The sequence below is a fragment of the Apteryx mantelli genome, chromosome 5 (assembly GCF_036417845.1).
Source record: "Apteryx mantelli isolate bAptMan1 chromosome 5, bAptMan1.hap1, whole genome shotgun sequence".
Lineage (NCBI taxonomy): Eukaryota > Metazoa > Chordata > Aves > Apterygiformes > Apterygidae > Apteryx > Apteryx mantelli.
Genome location: NC_089982.1, coordinates 24,244,181 through 24,264,929, shown reverse-complemented (window position 1 = coordinate 24,264,929; position 20,749 = coordinate 24,244,181). Strand labels below are relative to the sequence as shown.

Genomic DNA, 20,749 nt, shown 5'->3' with positions numbered 1-20,749 from the left:
TTTTCATTATTAGCAAGCAAATTGTTGCTTTGAGATCCAGGTTGTGAGAAAGGTTGAACAGCAAAAATCCTCCAAGGGAACTCTAGCTGTAAAAGTAGGATTGTGTGCTCCCCCAGCCCCCCTCCCTTTTTTTTTTTTAGCAGGAGGTTGTCTTTGGTAGCAACACATGCTACAGTATCAATTTGTTAGTGTGTTTTCTGGTTTCATAAAGAGCAACGATTTTCCTCAGATGCTATGCTTTCTGGTAGGGAGCTTTGGTGTAGAAATGTCAGATGAATATTGAGCTCACTTTCCTTACTGTAAATGTCAATGACATCACACAAGGAACTGTGAAGTTTTTGTCCTATTCCACATGCATCTAAAACAGGTCAAAGCTCTCCTAGCTCAAGAGTACTGCCTCACACATAACCAAGCCAAAATGATATGGTTAGAGAAAAATATTCTTAATGTTTTTAAGATATTTCAGATTATTTTAACTGAAATGATAAACAGGAAATACATGGCAGTTATGCCATCAGATTTAAGATGTTGCTGGTGTCAAGGAAGGATAGGCAGGTAGCGCTGAGGAGCTGGCAATGGCGATCTCTTCAGCTGTAACCAAAACATGTTGTATAACTGCAGCTGGCTCTGTGCTTCCTTTCCTCTCCCGCTTACCTGCCTATCCAAAAGTAGATGCATTTCTGCTCTAAAGCTCCACTATTCATGAAGAGTATTTTCATAAATAACATTGAAAAGATTATTTTGGTCTTTGTTTAGGAAACTGTAACGTAGCAGGAAGGGAGATGATTTTTAACTTACGAAGCAAGTTCAAGGACCAAAGCAAGAGAAACAGTTTTGCCTGAAGAAACTGAAAACTATAAATTTGAAAATTGTATTCTTAGATCATAAGGTTTCCCTTCTGTTTATGGACATTTTCACCAAAAAACTTTGTTTTGCTTACAGAAATTTATTTAAAGGGTTTTGTTCATTTCAAGAATGCTGGAAGGAAGTTTATCAATAATTTAGAGTCTGAGATATCTGAAATTAATGAAATCAGTCACGAGAACCAGCTGATTAGCTAAAACTTTCTGAAGTTGCATGTTTGTTTTGCAGGTTCTACTGCCACTAGCCTTTTTAAATAACTACCAAAAAATCCCCCAGATTTCATATGAGTGAAATAGTAAGATGAATTTGGTGAAGTTCCCTCAATTTCCTTTTTTTCAGCCAAGAAACTGATGAAATGATAGCATTAATTTTTGGGAAGGCCTACACCAAAATGAGTCACATTGTAAATCATTCAGATATTAGACACAGTTAAACCTTAAAATAACCCTTTAAATACAAAAGTGATTATTTTTTATGTGGTTTTAAGCTGTTTCTATTATTATAGTTTTCTGCTGAGGTATATTATAGATGCTTCCAGGAGAATTTCTGCAGGACCAGAAAAGGGCTTCAGATCTTGAAAAGACTTGAAAATAAAACAAAAATCAAAGCATATCTCAGAGACAGGCTGATAGATTAAGAAAGGGAACAATGTTACACAATTAAAGTGAGCCTCAGTAGTCAACGAGATTTCAGTGCTCTGACTGGAATTACCAAAGGAATCAGAAAACATGAGTGTGAAATTCTACAGTTGTGACAATGGCAGAATTTTTGCCTCTTACTGAAGATTTTGCCCTCTGAGACCAAGACTGTATGGAGCCAATTTTGCTTTTACTGGTAAAACTGCAACTCTGCTGACTGGTATTTCGCCTTATGGTCCTAAATACCTGTGAACACTTTGACACTTAAGTAACTGGAGTTCAGTATGGTTACCAGCCTGTATAATATTCTTCAGCTACCCAGAGTGGAGCTTGAGGGAACCAGTTTCTAACAAGTTCAATTTCAGAATTTCCATCTAATTAGAAAAAATAAAGTGTAGTTCTTGAGCAATGCCAGGCAAACCATTAAACCATTTTCTTTTTTTCTTTACTATCAGGATAACATTTTGAGAAAGAAATGACATTTTCCTATATTCTGTGCTTGATCATAGCCTCTGTTTTTATTCCAATCCGTCTGGCTGGTGGAGACAAAGCTCATGAAGGAAGAGTGGAAGTCTACCATGCTGGCCAGTGGGGGACTGTCTGTGATGATCAATGGGATGATGCGGATGCTGAAGTTGTCTGTCGGCAGCTTGGCCTTGGGTATGTTTTTCTAAATATTTTCTACTTCAGTAGCAAAGCAGGAAAGTAAGATACATGGCTTTGAGTTTTCAAAAATTCTTCTTTAAAATAGCACTAATAATACTTTTTATTACAACAACCAGGGCTGATTTTGATATCACACAGAAATGAGCATACAGTACTGAGGAAAGATGCTGCAGAAGTGGGAGGCAAAGAGGAGAGGTGATGGATCAGAGACGGAAGAGATGATAGAGGACAACTGGGATGACAGGCCAGATGGGTTAGAGGGGAAAGAAGTAGGAGCATGATACAGGGAAGGAAGATACTACGGTACAGAACCAAGCAGGAGTCGGGGATTATGTCTGAGACAGACCAGGATAAGAACTAAGCAGGTCAGCGCAGAAGAGACTGGAAAGAACTCACCTGCTCACCCCTGCTAGGATTATCGTGAATTAAAAGAAGTGTCATTGAAGGTAGCAAGCCTTGTGGCACTAAGAAGTAGCCCCCAGATTATACATGGCTTGTAACCTGACACTGAACCCAGGGCTCCTGACAGTGCCATCCAAACTAGCTCAAAAGGCTGAGATCTGTGCAACAGTTGCAGAGCTTCTAGGCCTGCTGGTGAGCCAGCTGGGAACTGACATGCTCCTCTGACGTCGGACTTCTACCTTTTTCCAATTTACTTTCTGTTTAAGTCTAGGGCGTATGTACAAAAAAAAAAAAAATTAAAAGAATGTTAAGGTTGCAAAGAAAGATATTAAAAGATAGAAAATAATAGTATTCTGTAAAGGTTGTGTAATTTTCAGTTCAACACTCTCGTGTATATGATTTAAGTTATGATCTTTAATTAAAACACTGTGTAATTTTTTTTCCACAGTAACTTTCCCCTATTTGTGCACCAAATAACTGGTGCTATTCAGTATTTCTTTGTATCCTTAATGTACAATGTGTGGTTCCAGGACCAAATTAGTGTACATCCTTCAGTCCTTGTGTAGAACAGCTATATAGGTATTTCTATATATCTGTACATATCCAATTAAGAGTACCTAATCAAAAGCATATATTATATTTCATCAGCAGAAAAAGCCTATAGCTGGGCCACTATTAATAATTTCTAGGAGTTTCTAAATGACTATTTAATTTTCTTCATACTAATGATGAATGTAGTGCTCTTAACCTGTTTCCTTACTGATTACAGTAAAACATTTGATTACTTGATTTAAGTTCAGCAACTGCAGTTCTGAGATTCTCCTAATTTGATTCAGGTTTCTGAGCAGAGGTGGCTAAATCATTTTAAGATGGTGCTAAGTCTTTTTGAAATACATCTCAAGATTTGCAGCATTTCTCAAGTAATCAAGATGTCTTGACAAGTATGCTCATTATCTGTGAACTGAAATTTACCAACAGTGGCAAAGCAGAGCAGTTAGGAAGTCATAAAAATAATTTAAATTTACATACTGCTAATCAATCTGGAAATGTACCACAAACTGTAAAAATAAGGCCTCTCAGCAAGTAGCTTCCCACATCCTTTCAAGTTTTCTGTAGCACCCTACAAAATAAAACTTCAGAATATTACTCTTCCAATGATAGGTGAAAAATAATGATAATTAATTTTATTATTTGGTTACACAAATACTTTTTGGTAAATACAAATTGCCCTTGTTATTATAATGGGTTTGTGGTCTCTGTTTTATTGGAACTCCAGAGAATCTCATTAGATTATAGTATAATTTGTTTTCAACATTCATAGTAGTAAAGCATTATCTCTTTAATTTCTACCAGCTTCTTAATGGATAAGGATTTTTTTTCTAACACATTCTATACATCTGCACCAGCAGCAGAATAAAAGATACAAGAAATGGGAAGCTATGTATGAGAATTTTCATTTTGTGTTTAGTTTGCATCATGCAAATACTACCCAATAAACTTAAATTAAGATAATTTATCATATACATATGAATGTTTCAAAGCACTGTCATCTAAACAACTAACAGTAAACTAGGCTTTCTGCAATAAGCCTGTAATACATCTAGGGTAAAACTGATAAAAACAAGGTATCTTGAAACTAGGCTCTTTATTCTGTATTTATCCATTTCTACTAAAACAGCCTGAAGTGCTGAGAACTCACAGAGCCTATCTTAGGGAATGCAAATGCAGGCAACATTTGAAAACTGAGATGTTTTTATTTATTTAGATGCTTATATTGGATATCTAGATTTGAAGTAAGTATTAGCCTTTGTGTATTCTGTGCATTATATTTTCTTAGTTTACTATGTAATCATAATATGCTATCACAATTCCAACCAGTTAGAAAAGCAGCTCTTTATGAAATAAAAAAGGGGGAGCTCTTGGCTCTTCTTCCCATTACCAGCATTGCAAACTACAAGTCTTCAATGAATCAGTGCTATATATAAGAAGGCATGGTTACTTAACAACCTAAATCAAAGAAGGGCAAGGGCAATCAGTAAATGCTTGCAAAGCTCAGGGAAAAATGTTATTTCCAAACTATTTGGAATTCTTCTTGGTATTCCCAGTAGTAGAACACGTTATCTGTTAAAATGTTACTTGGAATTAAGAAGGTCATTCTGAAGAAAAGGTAATGTCTAATTATAAACCTCTCTCAAAAAAAAGGTACTAACTTCAGACTGAATTTATTGATTTAACCTGACAAATTCCAAGAAAGCAGAATATGTTTTGCTAAAATGTTGTTTGCTGAGTGCTCTGAAATATTTTTGTTTTGCTCACCTGCTTCTTTGAAGCAACTGCAAATTATAACTGGTCTCCCTGCTGAGTAAATAAGGCTTGCTTTTGATATTTTCCATGTGCTCTGCCACTTGAAGGAGTCTTCTGGTCATCAGAGAAACAGTCTGAAAATTCACAGTGTGTTTTCAAGATTGATGAAGCACTTTAGCTTGACAATATTAAAATCACCTGCCTCATCTGGGTTTAATGTACTTTGAGATCAACAGATGAAAGTCACTATAGAAAGATAAGGGATTATTATTGCACATAAGCATTAAATGAAAATTAAGGTCAGAACTCTCACACCCATCTGTACATGTATAATCTCTTCTAGGAATGTTATGCTTAAAAATCAAAAGAGATAGAAATGGAAAATGTCCTAAATCCAACACAGTAGAATTTGATGTTGTAAGTATATTCAGACTGTGGAAGTGTGGAAACAGTATGTTTTGAGCTCGCTTTTTAGTCTCAGCAGAGACTGAAGTTGACTGTAGAACCACATTTTATCACGTAATATAACATGGGCTGCATTGTCAGTTACCAGTGCAGTGGCTATTTAGGCAATCCCATTTGCTATTTTAGAAGCTGGCTATGCAACACTATAGCTGTTCCCATTGCATTCAAGACTCTTTAGCTTGCTTGTTCTTGACTGGGTGTTTGTTACATTTGCACAGGGGTGTTGCCAAAGCATGGAGCCAGGCTTACTTTGGAGAGGGCTCAGGCCCAGTGCTGCTGGATGAAGTGCGTTGTACAGGAAATGAACTATCTATAGAACAGTGTCCTAAAAGCTCCTGGCAAGAACACAACTGTGGCCACAAAGAAGATGCTGGCGTTTCCTGTACGCCTCTTACAGGTAGCTAGTGATGAATAATCGCACTGGAAAATAGTGACAAGTGCAGAATTGACAGCTCTGGAAAGAGATTTTTTTTTTTTTAAGTAATAAAATGTTCTGGCAGTATTACAAAGAATCAGCTGTTGCTTATGGAAATTTTACAGGTACAGAAAATCTTGTTATTCAGCACACATCCTTGGTTCCTCAGCAGCTTGCTAACTGCCACTTACTATGTGGGGGCATTTTCTTTGAAGTAGGATAATTACATGTGCTGCCATAATTCTGTATTGTATCTATCAATGACAATAAATGTTTCAGCAACAGAAATAATGGGAAATAGGCAGAATATACAAAGTAAAAGATAAGGCATGTATACAATGAAATCGCACAATTAGAGTCCGCTCCTGTGAACTAGGCATGTAACAGGGACGTGGGGGATTGGTATCTTGCACTGTTTCTCTTGCACTTACAGAACTGTATTATGTAACACTACACAACCAACTGGAAGCATTATGGCATTTCTTTCATCTTCTGATCAAACAAAACCTAGTGATCAGCATTAGGTTTAGTAGTCTAATATTCTGATCCAATGCAGTAAATGTAATGTTGTTAGTTATTTTTTGTAGAACCTAAGGAAAACTGATTCTTATTTTTGTTTTTCTTTCTCCTTACTTGTTAATGACACAGATGGTGCATTAAGACTAGCAAGTGGGAAAGGCAGTCATGAGGGACGCCTGGAGGTCTATTATACCGGGCAGTGGGGCACAATCTGCGATGATGGGTGGACTGAGCTGAATACGCAGGTGGTTTGCCGGCAGCTGGGATTTAAGTAAGATTAATTGATATTAGGAATCTGACTCTTTGACTTGACAATGATGAGAGACATTTACACAATCCCTACATTCTTCAAGGGTCTGTTTTTTTATATATTAGCTGAGCGCTTTACAGAAACTACTGGGTTAAAATCCATTAAAACCTGCTTCACTCAGCCTCTATCAGATATTTATGCCCTCAGTTTAGGTACAAGAAAAAGCATGTCTCAATTCAGCCAGTGATTCAGCAGTGTTTATTCACCAAGTTCCTTCCAATTATCTTTTTGGCTGACTGAGATTAACACACATGCTATAGAGAAAAACTGATTTGTTATATTCAATTTTAACCTTAGAAGTTTGATTCTCCAAATTCTTTCAAATTAAAAACACAGAGACTTTCAAGGTATTAGGCCCTCTGGATTCAGCTCAAAAAAAAAAAAAAAGAAAGAATTCCAGTCAGGCACTAGAACACTCTTATTTTTTGAAATACATATGTTATAAAAATTCCCTTTAGAGCTCTATGCATTCATTCTTCACTCCTTTTCCTACTGACTCTGGTTACAAAGACATGCTCTCACTCAGCCATCTTTCTCTTGCCGTATTCTTTCACTCACTGGTGTCAAAATCCATTGACATAATAACTATATTCATGTTAAAACACATCACATCCACAGAAGAACTTTGTCTCATTTTTCGCAGATGTGACATTCAAATGTATGTATAATATTAAAAACGTTTTAAGTCTCAAAAATCAATGAGACAATTGTATATTTGGTTGAATTGAAGCCTTAATCAAAGGTAAAACATTTTTACATTTTCAAGTTTGTGTGAATGTAACAGTAATTCCTTAAAAAAAAAAAAAAGAAAGAAAGAAAAGTTACCAGGGAAGAAGCATATAGTGCTGTCATTGATTTTAATGCTAACTGAATCAGCTTGGTCATGGTTAATACCATTCCCTGTTGTGCTTGAGAGATCTTTGTTTTATTTCTTCAGAAATAACTTATTTCCTTTAGTGCTGAAGTATCACACGCCCTCCGATCACTACAGATCAAAATGTTATGCATACCTATTTATTATGCAGGTATGGAAAAAGCACACCTGAGAGCTACTCAGAAGGAAGTTCTGGGCCCATCTGGCTGGATGATGTCAGCTGCTCAGGGAAGGAGACAAACCTTCTGCAGTGTTCAAAAAGAGAGTGGGGAAAGCATGACTGCAACCATCAGGAGGATGTGAGACTAATTTGTCATCCAGATAATGACAGCCATAAACTCTCACTCGGTAAAGCATCTCTTTGATTACTTCACAATATGAGTATTGCTGTGGGTGCAGACCTGAGAGAAGTATACTGTACTTATGGTGCTCAAAGTCCTAATATCTATCAGTCAGTCACTGGCAGATGTGTGCACATGCCAAAGGAAGAGGAAGGAAAAAAAGCTCACTTCACCGGAAGATCACAAGAAGTAATCAGGCTTTGTATACTGGAACATAAACAGCCAGAACATTAGAGAACAATACAAATTTGTAAAGTAGCAAAGTCAGAATCTGGAGATCCTATTCTCTAAATCTCTATCTTCATGAGATTTTAGATCTCTTCAGCCCTTCCTAGCGGTATACTGCATTTCACCCAGCACTCTCCAAGTTGTCCTGTCTTATGCTATTGAAAGTTGGAAAGGTACTTGTGCATTACAATTGCATTAAAGGATATAAATCAATAGTACATCCTCCTATGGCCTTATCTTCAGACAATCTGAAAAAAAGAGATATCAGGAAAGAGGGGAAGTTCAGAGATAGCAAGAAGAAATGGTGAGAAGCATGAAATGATTTCTGTATTACTATTGTCTATTGTTTACACTGGGCCTGGGTGAATGGGTGCCAGTTGCTGACCAGGATGAATGATGCTACAAACACAGACAAAAAAGCCAGTTTTAACGCCAAAAAGCCTACAAACTTGTATGAAGAAAGAATAGAAAGACTGATAAGAAAAGAAATGAGAAAAATATAAATTATGTAGAGGTATTGTAGATAAAATATTTGCAAATGGATTCTAAAGACTCCTAAATCCACGTATAGATAATTAAACAAGAATTCTGGCTTTCAGATATGCACATTAAAAATTACAGTGGAACAATGAGTTGTTCAGCAATTCTGAAAATCAGATTCATTTTTTAATTTGCTACGTACAGATTTTGTAGCTTGTCATTATGTGACATTTTACAAAACTGTTGCCAATATTCTTTGAAGTATATTTTAGCTGATTTTGAAACTAGGATTAGCAAAGGGACTAGTAGATTCCCAGCTTCTACAGAAATCTAATGGATTTGTATGCCTAGGTTCCTGAAGTTCTCTGGAAATTCCAGATTGAAGGCTTATCCTGCAAACTAAAACATGAATTTACTGCACTACATTGCTACCTGATTTTATAACAATCAGCACTTGCACACACACTTTTCTAGTGTCTTCTTTATAATCTTTTTCTTTACTGCCTTTTGACCTCTAACCATCCAGTGAACATTGTAGTACTGTTTCATTATGTGTAGATGAAGTGGAATCACATTTAGTAAAAAGAATTCTCTCAAACCCAAAATAACAGGAATTCACATCATGACTGCTGTCTTTACAGATGCAAACCATCTGTGCTGCTTTGCTTAAGTTCCTATTAAACATAATCTTAGCTGAAGGAGGTCTGGTTCAGTTAAATGCATCCATATGGTAACATTCTCATATCCCTGATTACCAGAAAATCATATTTATTTCCTGCTCATAGATATATATGCTAACATACAACAGTATGAGACAATAATAAGAATAGATATATTGTACCAGGATATTGTACCACTAATATTCTGTGGGTCTATCTGGGTAGTATAATTTACACCTAAATCATATTCTTCCAGAAAACCACGTTATTTCAACAGGAAAATCAAGATAGCGTATCAGACATTTCCTGTAAGATTTCTGGTTGGACAGGGGACAAAGACTCTATTGTTACTATTTACTTCACAGCACTTGAAAAAGCATTTTTTTTTCTCCCTTTAAAGATAAATTCAGTGGAAAAATATGAGAAATTAGTAGATGATATAACTTCAGGAAATACAGACATTAAGGAGCACTAAAAATGAAATATAATGCACTACAATAACTACAACATGTGTTAACATATGAGATCCTGAAACTATAACTAAACAGAAAGTTAGAAAAACTGACTAATAAATGTAACAGTCCAGACAGTATGAACTGCAATGTAAACAATATACTGTAAATTACATTTGAAGCAAAAGCACTTTATTTTTATTTTAAAATACTTCCTCTTTTAATCAACGAATTAAGCCAGACTTAACTAGCTTTACTCCAGAATAAGGTTTGATCTACGAAAGTTATTCACAACCTAATTTAATCTGAATTAAATTTCAAATGCAAATGTCTCCTAATGCTGCTCTATTTTAGAGCAAGATTAAATAATTTCTCATCTTTACAGGGTTAGAAGAAAATTTCATTGGGTAATGAACTTACTTATCTTTCATTTATGTGAAGATGATGAGGAACAGTCTTTCAAATTATTCAGAAAAAAGAAGCTCTAATTAGAGTACTAAGGATTATAAAGTATGACATATTAGAAGATTTAGAAGCTGATTCTCACTTAAACACTATAAAGAGTCCTCAAAGTAATTCATAACTGTTTTAAGGTCACTTGGATTGCTAGCATGCTATAAAGGAGTCTTAACATAAATGAGAATCAAATATATACTTTCACAGAATCACAGAATCACAGAATCGCTGAGGTTGGAAGGGACCTCTGGAGATCATCTAGTCCAACCCCCCTGCTCAAGCAGTGTCACCTAGAGCACATTGCACAGGATTGCATCCAGGCGCGTTTTGAATATCTCCAGAGAAGGAGACTCCACAACCTCTCTGGGCAACCTGTTCCAGTGCTCTGTCACCCTCACAGTGAAAAAGTTTTTCCTCATGTTCAGATGGAAGCGTCTGTGTTTCAGTTTGTGCCCGTTGCCTCGCGTCCTGTCGCTGGGCACCACTGAAAAGAGTCTGGTCCCATCCTCTCGACACCCTCCCTTCAGATACTTGTACACGTTGATAAGATCTCCTCTCAGCCTTCTCTTCTCCAGGCTAAACAGGCCCAGCTCTCTCAGCCTTTCCTCATAAGAGAGATGCTCCAGTCCCCTAATCATCTTTGTGGCCCTTCGCTGGACTTGCTCCAGTAGTGCCACATCCCTCTTGTACTGGGGAGCCCAGAACTGGACGCAGTACTCCAGATGTGGCCTCACCAGGGCTGAGTAGAGGGGGAGAATCACCTCCCTCGACCTGCTGGCAACACTCTTCCTGATGCACCCCACGATACCATTGGCCTTCTTGGCCACAAGGGCACATTGCTGCCTCATGCTTAACTTGGTGTCCACCAGCACTCCCAGGTCCTTCTCGGCAGAGCTGCTTTCCAGCAGGTCAACCCCCAACCTGTACTGGTGCAGGGGGTTATTCCTCCCCAGGTGCAGGACCCTGCACTTGCCTTTGTTGAACTTCATGAGGTTCCTCTCTGCCCACCTCTCCAGCCTGTCCAAGTCTCTTTGAATGGCAGCACAGCCCTCTGGCGTATCAGCCACTCCTCCCAGTTTTGTATCGTCAGCAAACTTGCTGAGGGTGCACTCTGTCCCTTCATCCAGGTCATTGATGAAGAAGTTGAACAAGACTGGACCCAGGACTGACCCCTGGGGGACACCGCTAGCTACAGGCCTCCAGCTAGACTCTGTGCCACTGAGCACAACTCTCTGAGCTCTGCCATTCAGCCAGTTCTCAATCCACCTCACTGTCCACTCATCTAACCCACACTTCCTGAGCTTATCTATGAGGATGCTATGGGAGACAGTGTCAAAAGCCTTGCTGAAGTCTAGGTAGACAACATCCACTGCTCTCCCCTCATCTACCCAGCCAGTCATTCCATCATAGAAGGCTATCAGATTGGTTAGGCATGATTTCCCCTTGGTGAAGCCATGCTGACTACTCCTGATCACCTTCTTGTCCTCCACATGCGTGGAGATGGCCTCCAGGATGAGCTGCTCCATCACCTTTCCGGGGATGCAGGTGAGGCTGACTGGCCTGTAGTTCCCTGGGTCCTCCTTCTTGCCCTTTTTGAAGACTGGGGTGACATTGGCTTTCTTAAAATGCTTAATGTTTCAAAATTTAAGTACAGGCTACGCACTGAACGAGAATAACAGTATTAAATAAGAACCCTGGGCTTTGAGAAAGAAAGAAAAAACCACCAAAACTGATTAATTAAGTCTGACTAATCCACATAAGTGAGATTTTGTATTATGACCATATCTGAGTAAGTATTCAATTATAAATGCTAGAAAACAATATATCCTACATTAGTCTAGAATAGCATACTGTAGAATATTATGCTGTCACACAAAACATGATACAGAATAGCATGTCTAACAAATAACTAAAACCAAAAGTTCAACACAAAGCTGCACTGTTTTGCTGAGACAGTGGCAAGAGGAGTGGTTGTAGCCAGTTTGACAGTGGATTTATGAAGTGAAATATAGCTAAATTCATCCATAAAGTTCCTGCAAGGAAAATGTGTTCAGCCTGGAAAGGTACCATATACAAAGACACCTTAGGTGTTCTCTGCCATTAGTGGGAGAATCAGTCTGTGCCTTTTGCAGTCAAATTGTGAGCTATGACCCATATTTATATGAAATAAGGGAAACAGATGAATTCTAAAGTTCAAAATACAGGCAGAACAGTGGTATTTCATATTGTGTTGCAATTTGTAAAAACAGCTTTCTTTTGCCAGACAGGGTAAAATATGCAACCACTTTAACAGCCGATTTTAGGCTTGTTGACATAAGCATCAGTTGACCCTACACCCTGAATGCGATGAAAGTGACCTAACGTACTAGTTCTTGCTTCTGTTGTTGTGGGATGACGATTGTAATTTATTCCCAGGTCCTCCCATCAGGCTGATGGATGGTGAGAATAAGAAGGAAGGACGTGTAGAGATTTTTATCAATGGCCAGTGGGGGACAATTTGCGATGATGGATGGTCTGATAAGGATGCAGCTGTAGTCTGTCGGCAGCTTGGCTACAAGTAAGAAAACTTGCACAGCTATTTCTCAAGTTATCTGTTTGCTATATCTGATTATGTTAAGTTTGTGCAACCAAGTATCATTCAGTTATGTTTGACCACATAATATATGCCTTTTAAAAGTTGTCTGTTTGGTATTCTTTTGGTATACTTTAGAAAAGTATACTTATACTATTAGCATAAGGAACAGTAGGCTGTGTCTTCAAAGGGAGTATACATTAACTAATACATTTGGGAAAAGGAATTTCAATATTCAAAGGTATTTCACAGTCTCACTGGCAACCGTAAAGCAGGTTAATATTAGCTATTAAAATATTTTTTTAAAAGCTAAATATTCCAAAATGACTAAACTACTGAATAAATACTATATTTTGTCACTTATGGTGCTACATGTTCATATGATATAAACACACTACACCAAATTTTTTTTTACACTTAGTTAGTTGCACTGATGTAACTGAGAAGAGAATTTGGTTTAGCATACCAGCTCTCTGGTCTTTCTCACTTCAACTGTTCTTAGTTTACTTCTTTGACCTTTGGTTTCCAGGTTTCTAGAGGTATAAAAAGTTACAGAGTGAAATCTCTAGTTTGGAAAAAATGAGAGAAACAGTAATATAACATTTAGATGAGCACAGATAATTATATATTCTGTGAACTATGTAGATTCTGTTTTGTTTCTGATTTTACGTCAGAGTTCTGTGTTTCACCATACTTAATTGACTACAATTTTCAATCATATAAAAATTTTCATAATGAGTCATCTTTTGTCAATATACAAAGACCTAAGATACCTATCTCTCCAGTGCTTTAATAATTCAATATAACTTCATATATAAGAAAAAAACAGGGGAAATTAAAATGCCTTTTTCATTACACTTACAAAGAAAATATAAGTATTCCAAACCTAGACTTGGTTTACTACAGTTTATTGGAATTGTCTGGAATTTAGCTAAATTCTTAGGATAATAGTCTTGCTGTTTCAAACAGCTCTTGACCTGTTTTTATTGAAAGCTATAATTGTGTATATTGTTAGTATGTATTTTTTGTGATCATTACTGATGACTTGGAAATCTTAGTTGATCTGACATGACTGTTACAATTTTTAAGAAAATATAGCAACAGCTCAGTGTCCATTGTCACAAGGTGTGGATATGATTTTAGCAGTGATTCAGACGTTGTCATATCACCTACTGAATTACTTGTTTCATGTTTTTTTTCCTCCACCTACTGATCTGACTTGACTCTATGTAGCTAGAAGACAATAAAACTGTTATACAGAGGATTATAGCTTTGACCTACATGATGATAATTTGAATAAGCTTCATTAAATAGAAGAATAGACCTGACAGGACAAAAAAAAAAGCTGTAATTAAAAGCACTGCAATATGTACATGCCACTTTTGAACAAAGTTGCTTCATCAGGCTTACATCACTCAGGAGCAATTTTTTTCTGGATATCTAAGAGCAGTACAGATATAACAACTAAAGGACAGATATATAAATAGCAGAACTAATACGAGCTGAAAATGACCAGAATCTTAGTGAAATACGACAGAAAGCTAGTAAAATGTCTTCTCTGAGTATCTGTAAAGAAATCTGAGCTAACGAAATGCATTCATTTGTATTATCTTCCACTGAATCATTTTAGTATGCTTCATCTTCAGCCTCTCCAGTCTTTTATATTTCTGTCACAGATGACCAAACTCACTTATCCCCACCTTCTGTCTATAAGCCTCTGCAAAGACAGACAGTTAGCTGGACTCTCAATTTGCATCATGTCAGAACAGGGGGTTAAGATTATGGGCTACAGTAGGATACATATTAGCCAAAGGACTAGGGAGAGATGAATTTTAGAAATCTAAAATTAGGTTCGAGAAATTGGGAAAGCCTGTTGGAAGCACTGTATATTGCTGTTCCTAGGTCTAGACAGTTGCATTCCACAAACCTGACTATGCTGTTACATGCACTGATGAGCTGGAATTGTTTCTGGGCCTAAGAGTCCATGCACAGATCTTTTTGCTAATGTTCATATTATATTCAGCGATGACTTGACTGTCCCAAAGCAAGGCTGGGGCTTCTGGGTTCATGCATTTGAGTTTTAAGGTTGATGAGTATTGCTTCTTTAGCAGTAAACACATTACAACCTTTTCCTGGGAGGAGCTCAAAAAGCACATAATACTGAAGCTGACATCAGTTTTCATTAAGACTGATCATGGAACTAAACAATATCATTCAATTCCCTCTACACCGCTATGTTTACCTCCCATGTTTTTTCTACTGGGGAATTTAATACAACTGGCTTTGCATTCCTTTCCTTGGAAAAAATACATTTACTATTACAAATGGGAGAAAAGACTGCCTTAAAAAGGAGACATGGATAAACAAAGGGTAAACATTGGGAAAATGGACTTTTTCCTGTATATATTATTCATAATGTCAATACGTATCTGTATGTTTATTTTATGAAATCCTGCTTAGGAACCTTCTCAGCCATTTATTAGAGTTCATTTCTGAGGATGAAGCAAGAGAATCCATGAATTGGCAAAATCACTATGTTCAAACTAATACTAGTTTTAAAAATCTCTCATAAAGCCAGCCTGCCAAACTCATTATTAATGCTAGTGGGAAGTAAAACATAATATAAGGAACATTAGAAAACAGCCCTACTAATAGGCTAAAAACAGTCATGAAACTTTAATAATAATTAATAGTGTTCTAATCAAAGTATATTTGTAGCAGAATAAGAACTGAAAGAACAAGCACCTTTTCTGAAGTATTGTCTAATATCTGACAGGGTTTAGCATACAAAAGAGTATTTTAGGGCTCTGCTGGACCCCTTTTATTTAGAACAGGCTTATAAGAGCACAAAGGTGCACACACAAATGTCCATCAAATGTACAAATACCCTTCTGTTAGTGCTCCACACAAACGATCTGCTCCAGAAAAAAAATGTTCTAAGGTAGCTGGCCCTCTGTACTAATCAACAGGATTTTCTGATTAACAGCATTATGAACAATGGTAGTACTGCTTCTAAAGAGCTCAGCATATTATTGTGCACAGCCTTGCGTCTGAGAAAAGCTAGGGTTTAAGGGCTTGAAACTGCCCTTCTCCCTAGGGACAGATCTGAGCAAGCAAAGAGGGTTGTTCCTCACATGGCCATCTGTGCATGAATAGCTGGCTCGGAAAGCAGTAATTAAGTGATACATACACCACTGGATTGGGGTGGACTAAAAACAGTTGTAAGATCATGTTCCAACATGTAACAAACACGCAAAACTTAACAATTCTACATTTAGGGATCTCCCAGTTATATGAAATTATTTTCTCTATTAAGCTGTACTTCTTGCTCTAGAATATCATGTTTTCTACATTTGTTTCCTTGTAGGTATTTGCTTTAAACAGTTGTGTTTTTTTTTTTGATTGAGTTCCTATTAAAAGTAGCTATACTGAATGGACACTCCTTCATTGAATGAACCTTTCACAGCAATTACCAGCAAGTTGACAGATTACCTATGCACAGTAAGAGATATATAAATATATGAAAAGTGTCTGAAGCACAATATTATGATTCAGCTTATGTCAAAGCATGATCGCAATCCATATGCACTAAGCTCCTTCCTTCCTTCATCTTTGTTCTCCACATCTCTCTCACCTATAATACTTACATATGCAAACTCATATATGTCTTTGAGAGTCTTTGAGATTTATCTAGTAAATCTGTGGAGGCAGTGCCTTTATAAATATCTGATAAAAGACTGCAGAGACAAATATATAGTAAACAGCAATAAACACTTCTCTTGGAAACAAGACGACAATACTGTTGTGATTCACAACAAAGTAGTTTTGAATATCCTGAGAAGCTTTAGAGCAATGCCCTAAAGCACAAACTCACCAAGCACTGTGAACTGCTCTGTGACATAGGAGATTCCAAAATCGGGTAAGATTTTGCAACAAGTCCCTGTACTGTCTCACCAGTTTGTAATACCATACATGGACACATCAGCTGCCTGTGGGTATCAGAGAGCAGGGCATTCTTTGTAGTTATCTGTAATCAGAGCATCATTCACAAAAGAAAAATATTTGGAGCAAGAAGAGACACATTGCTTGCAGCTAACAAATTAAATCATACTAAACCCATTAGGCAAGATTGTCCTCTGCTGCTTCCAAAATCAGTTAAGGCTTTGGATTATCTGATAGATACGTGCTAGCCATGGAAATTAAAATGTCTAAGGACAAGTGACCTTGTTGTATCAGCTCTGTCAGATGTTTTGCATATTTCTCTTTCCTTGATTTTTACAATTCATTTATTCTAAATAACATTCCCTGCTTAGAAATTCTGTCCACCCCTCCCCTTCAATACCTGTTAAAAAAAATCCAAATAGCCAAGGCTCTTCAGGGGCAAGTTTGAAAAAAGAGGAAGCTTACATGTATTACTTTCATGTTTAAATTATATGGATATGGGCAATTCAGGGCCAGATTCTCTGACTTTGACCCAGCTATGCTTCTAGCATGAGGAAGCTTTAAAAATGGTATGACAAATCAAAATTCCTCCCCAGCAGAGAATCTCTAGCTGAGGAAGAGCCATAAACTCTTTATGGCATTCTCACCTATCTTCCCCAATGTTGCAGGTATAAAAAAAGATATAAAAAGAGGTATAAAAAGAGATAAATATTTTTTTGCCTAGTACATTTTCATTGTTAAGCTCTTTCTCTACTCTAGCTTTTCACTGCATGTGCAGTTATCCTTTTGTATACACAGAAGTACTGTCCTTTACAATGTGTACTTGCAACACACTTTCAAAATAGAAACTCATGGAGTAGTGTAACATATTACAGTTATATAGTATTCAGTATATTTTTATCACAGTAAATTTTTATCTCAATAAAAGCTCAGTAAATCACTCTTAGCTGTTACATAAACAGTAATTCAGACACACCTAAAGGACACTGGCTTCCAGCCCTACTTTGTAAAGATAGCCATGTGATCTCCCACTAGTGTTTCTTCATTACTGTTAGACTATATCCAACAAAATGGCTATTTATATATTATGAAGCATTATCCTAAGCAATTAAACATAAACATCTGTCACAAAAGTTACCAAATATAATGCAATTGCATAAGTATTATTGCAATAGTGACATTTTACTGTCTTTTTCCAATTACATTACAGTTTTAGAGCTCAACTATGGGGCCACACTTTAAAAATGGCATGTAATTTGCACTCATGATTTTCTATGCCAAGCTACTATGAAATATGTAATTATTATTAATGTCTAAAAGATTTGTAAATCATAGTCCAAACTAAACTGCAAGTATATCTTCTTATTTAACTAGTCCACCTTTCTGAGGGAATCTGAACATAACAAATTATTTTTAGCATTTGCAGACACTGGTTTTGTATGAGGATTAAAGAGATTATGAAGAAAGCAGCTTTCACATATTTTGATTTGTTGTAAATATTTGTAATGCTATTACAATAAAAATACTTTGCCCAGTGCTATGCAAAGACATAAAAGCACTTTTTAAACATTAATGAATTGTAACAAATTTGTTACACTATTATTTTTTCCAATTACCAGATTAATAGAGGCAACAAGAAGAAACATTGTCATCAGGCAAATTAATGAGAGGGTTTGGAATGAAACCTCAATGTCTTCATTTCACTGCTCATACTCTCTAAAATATTTCAGTTCAAGTCAAGTTAGTCAAGTGTAGAACAAAGCTTTAAAATATTTTAATTACAAACTTATGTTCTGTGTCCAGAGGTCCAGCTAGAGCAAGGACAATGGCCTATTTTGGGGAGGGTAAAGGTCCGATCCACGTGGATAACGTGAAATGTACAGGAAATGAGAGATCTCTGGCAGACTGCATTAAACAGGACATTGGAACCCACAACTGCCGTCACAGTGAGGACGCCGGGGCAATCTGCAACTACCCAGGCAAGAAGGCCCCCGAGAACAGCAGTAAAGGTGATGTCTGTTGTGAGTTGCAGAAGAACAGATTCTGAATGGGGTACTATCATGGTAGGAAGAGAAGGAAGTAAACACTCCCACTTTACAGAGAAAATATTAATCTCAAAAGAATTAATAGAAACAAAAGTGGTAGGAAACTCTGTCTGCCTTCATATTGCAGGCCATATGTTTGATCTTATTGCTGTGTCAGCTGCACAAAGGAATCAAAGACTATTGAAATGATACAGGGTATTTGTCCACCGTAGTACACAGCAGCCATATTTCTTAAGTTGTACTTGGGACATAAGGATGCAAAAAAAAAGAGACAGCTACTTTTAACTTTTCAGGGCATAGTTTGTCTTTAGCTGTCAAGTTCTGCTTTTACTTACATCAGGATAATTAAGGAAGAACCCTATAAAAAAATCCTAGGAATAACTCCAAACTTACACTTGCAAAGCAGAGCACAACTGTGTAAACTGATTTGCCATCAGAGTCGAAAAAAATCTTAAATAACCAGAATTTCTAAGCCTGAGAGAATCCAACATATTTTCCCAGAGCAAATTTGAGTGTTAAAACCTACCATGAAACATAGATAACTTCAGCCCTCTTGTTTTTTAGTTAACTCTCACTGTAGATTGGATACTTCTTATTGTGAGTTTAATGCTGTCTACATTCCCCTTTCTTGTTTAGATTCTCTTGCTCCTGTTTGTGGATTGAGGTTACTACATCGCCGACAAAAGCGAATAATTGGTGGGAAAAATTCTTTACGGTAAATATTTGGTAAAGACAAGTCATTTTCAATAGAAAGCCTCTAAGATGTGTTTGCCATAAGCCACCTGTCTAATTTATGTTTTACTGTAGGGTTTTGGGGTCTTTTTTTTTGCATTTCCTAAGGTAGAAGCAGAAATACTCTCAAAGCAAATTTGGTAGGAAATTCAAATAAATTCTTTGATAAGCAGCTGTAGCATCAGTTGAAAATCTGTGAATGCCTATAGGTTTAGTCATTGGTTGGGTTAAATATATTACTTTCAAAGTAGCCATTTCACTTTTTCTTTTGAAGGAAATCTTGACCTCAAATATGAGCTACATAAAGAGAGCTATGAATCTGGTACAAGGACTATAACTGCTATCTACCCTGGAAAAAGGGTTGGGTATGATTCACTGCCTAAGACCTGATTTTCCTTAAAAAAATATGCTTCTCTGATGATACAGTTATGTAACTAGGCTTTTTATTAACACTTTGTTCCTAACCTTTAATGACATATGTTTACGTATGGTTACTGTCTTTCCCCTCTTCACATACTGCTACAATGGGAAGTATAGGCTTTACTTCCTTAACTATTGTGAATAATCACAAAAATACATATTCACAGAATCTTATGAAAAGAATTGTAAAAAAAAAGAAAGAAAATTACATCTTTATATGTCATTGTGCAACCTATTTCAAACTATGCGTACATCAATCAATCCATTACAAAAAAGATACTATGCAAGTGGAAGGGGTTCAAAGAACAATAGCAAGAGGGAGCCCAGAAAAACACATCAATTCAGACAGATAGAACAAAATAGGTTTGCTCATCTTAGAAAGGAGACAAATGAGAATGACAAAGCATTGTATAGAAAAAGCAGATAAAGAATCATTGTTTCAGAATATACATACAAGGGACACTGGATAAAATTAAAAGGTTACAAATAACAGTCTCCAGTGAAGTCAGAACAAGAACTTCAATCTCATAATAAATACAGGGACACTAGATGAAGTAAAAAGGTGAGAGAAACTCAATCAGTACTGCAACATTTAGAAATAATTCAAAGATCAAGAAAAGGAACACATGAACAATATTGGAAAAGGACTCATTACCACAGGAAATCATTAAGACAAATGACTTGATAAGGCTCAGAAAGGAACTGCATACTTATATGTATACCAGGAAATACAAAGTTGTCTTAATTATCCCATGTTTTGGAAAGAGATATTAAATCTCAGCTTTCAAAATTTAAAAATCTCTAACTTGTTTTACTCTATGAGGAGTAAATTTCTCCATCGTCCTTTAAAATATTTGACTACTGTGAGATAGGATGCTGGACTGGGCAGCTCTAGTACTCCAGTTTACCTGTTCAAGTTTGACAGTAGTCAGAAAGTACTTAAGTCTACCTGCTTGCTTATTCCT

General features: G+C 36.6%; 1 protein-coding gene across 3 annotated transcripts in view; it reads left to right on the top strand.

Annotated features, from left to right (window-relative positions):
• The window catches only part of PRSS12 (serine protease 12), a 48,849-nt gene that overhangs the window by 12,710 nt on the left and 15,390 nt on the right, over nucleotides 1–20,749 (top strand). For 2 of the 3 annotated variants that reach the window (XM_067297643.1, XM_067297642.1), the window contains exons 4-10: nucleotides 2,012–2,162; nucleotides 5,558–5,736; nucleotides 6,403–6,544; nucleotides 7,609–7,805; nucleotides 12,489–12,630; nucleotides 18,391–18,596; nucleotides 19,269–19,347. In XM_067297643.1, coding sequence (XP_067153744.1) covers nucleotides 2,012–2,162; nucleotides 5,558–5,736; nucleotides 6,403–6,544; nucleotides 7,609–7,805; nucleotides 12,489–12,630; nucleotides 18,391–18,596; nucleotides 19,269–19,347 — 1,096 coding nt within the window. The remainder of the gene's footprint in view (nucleotides 1–2,011; nucleotides 2,163–5,557; nucleotides 5,737–6,402; nucleotides 6,545–7,608; nucleotides 7,806–12,488; nucleotides 12,631–18,390; nucleotides 18,597–19,268; nucleotides 19,348–20,749) is intronic. The other variant, XM_067297644.1, reaches the window with a different exon arrangement.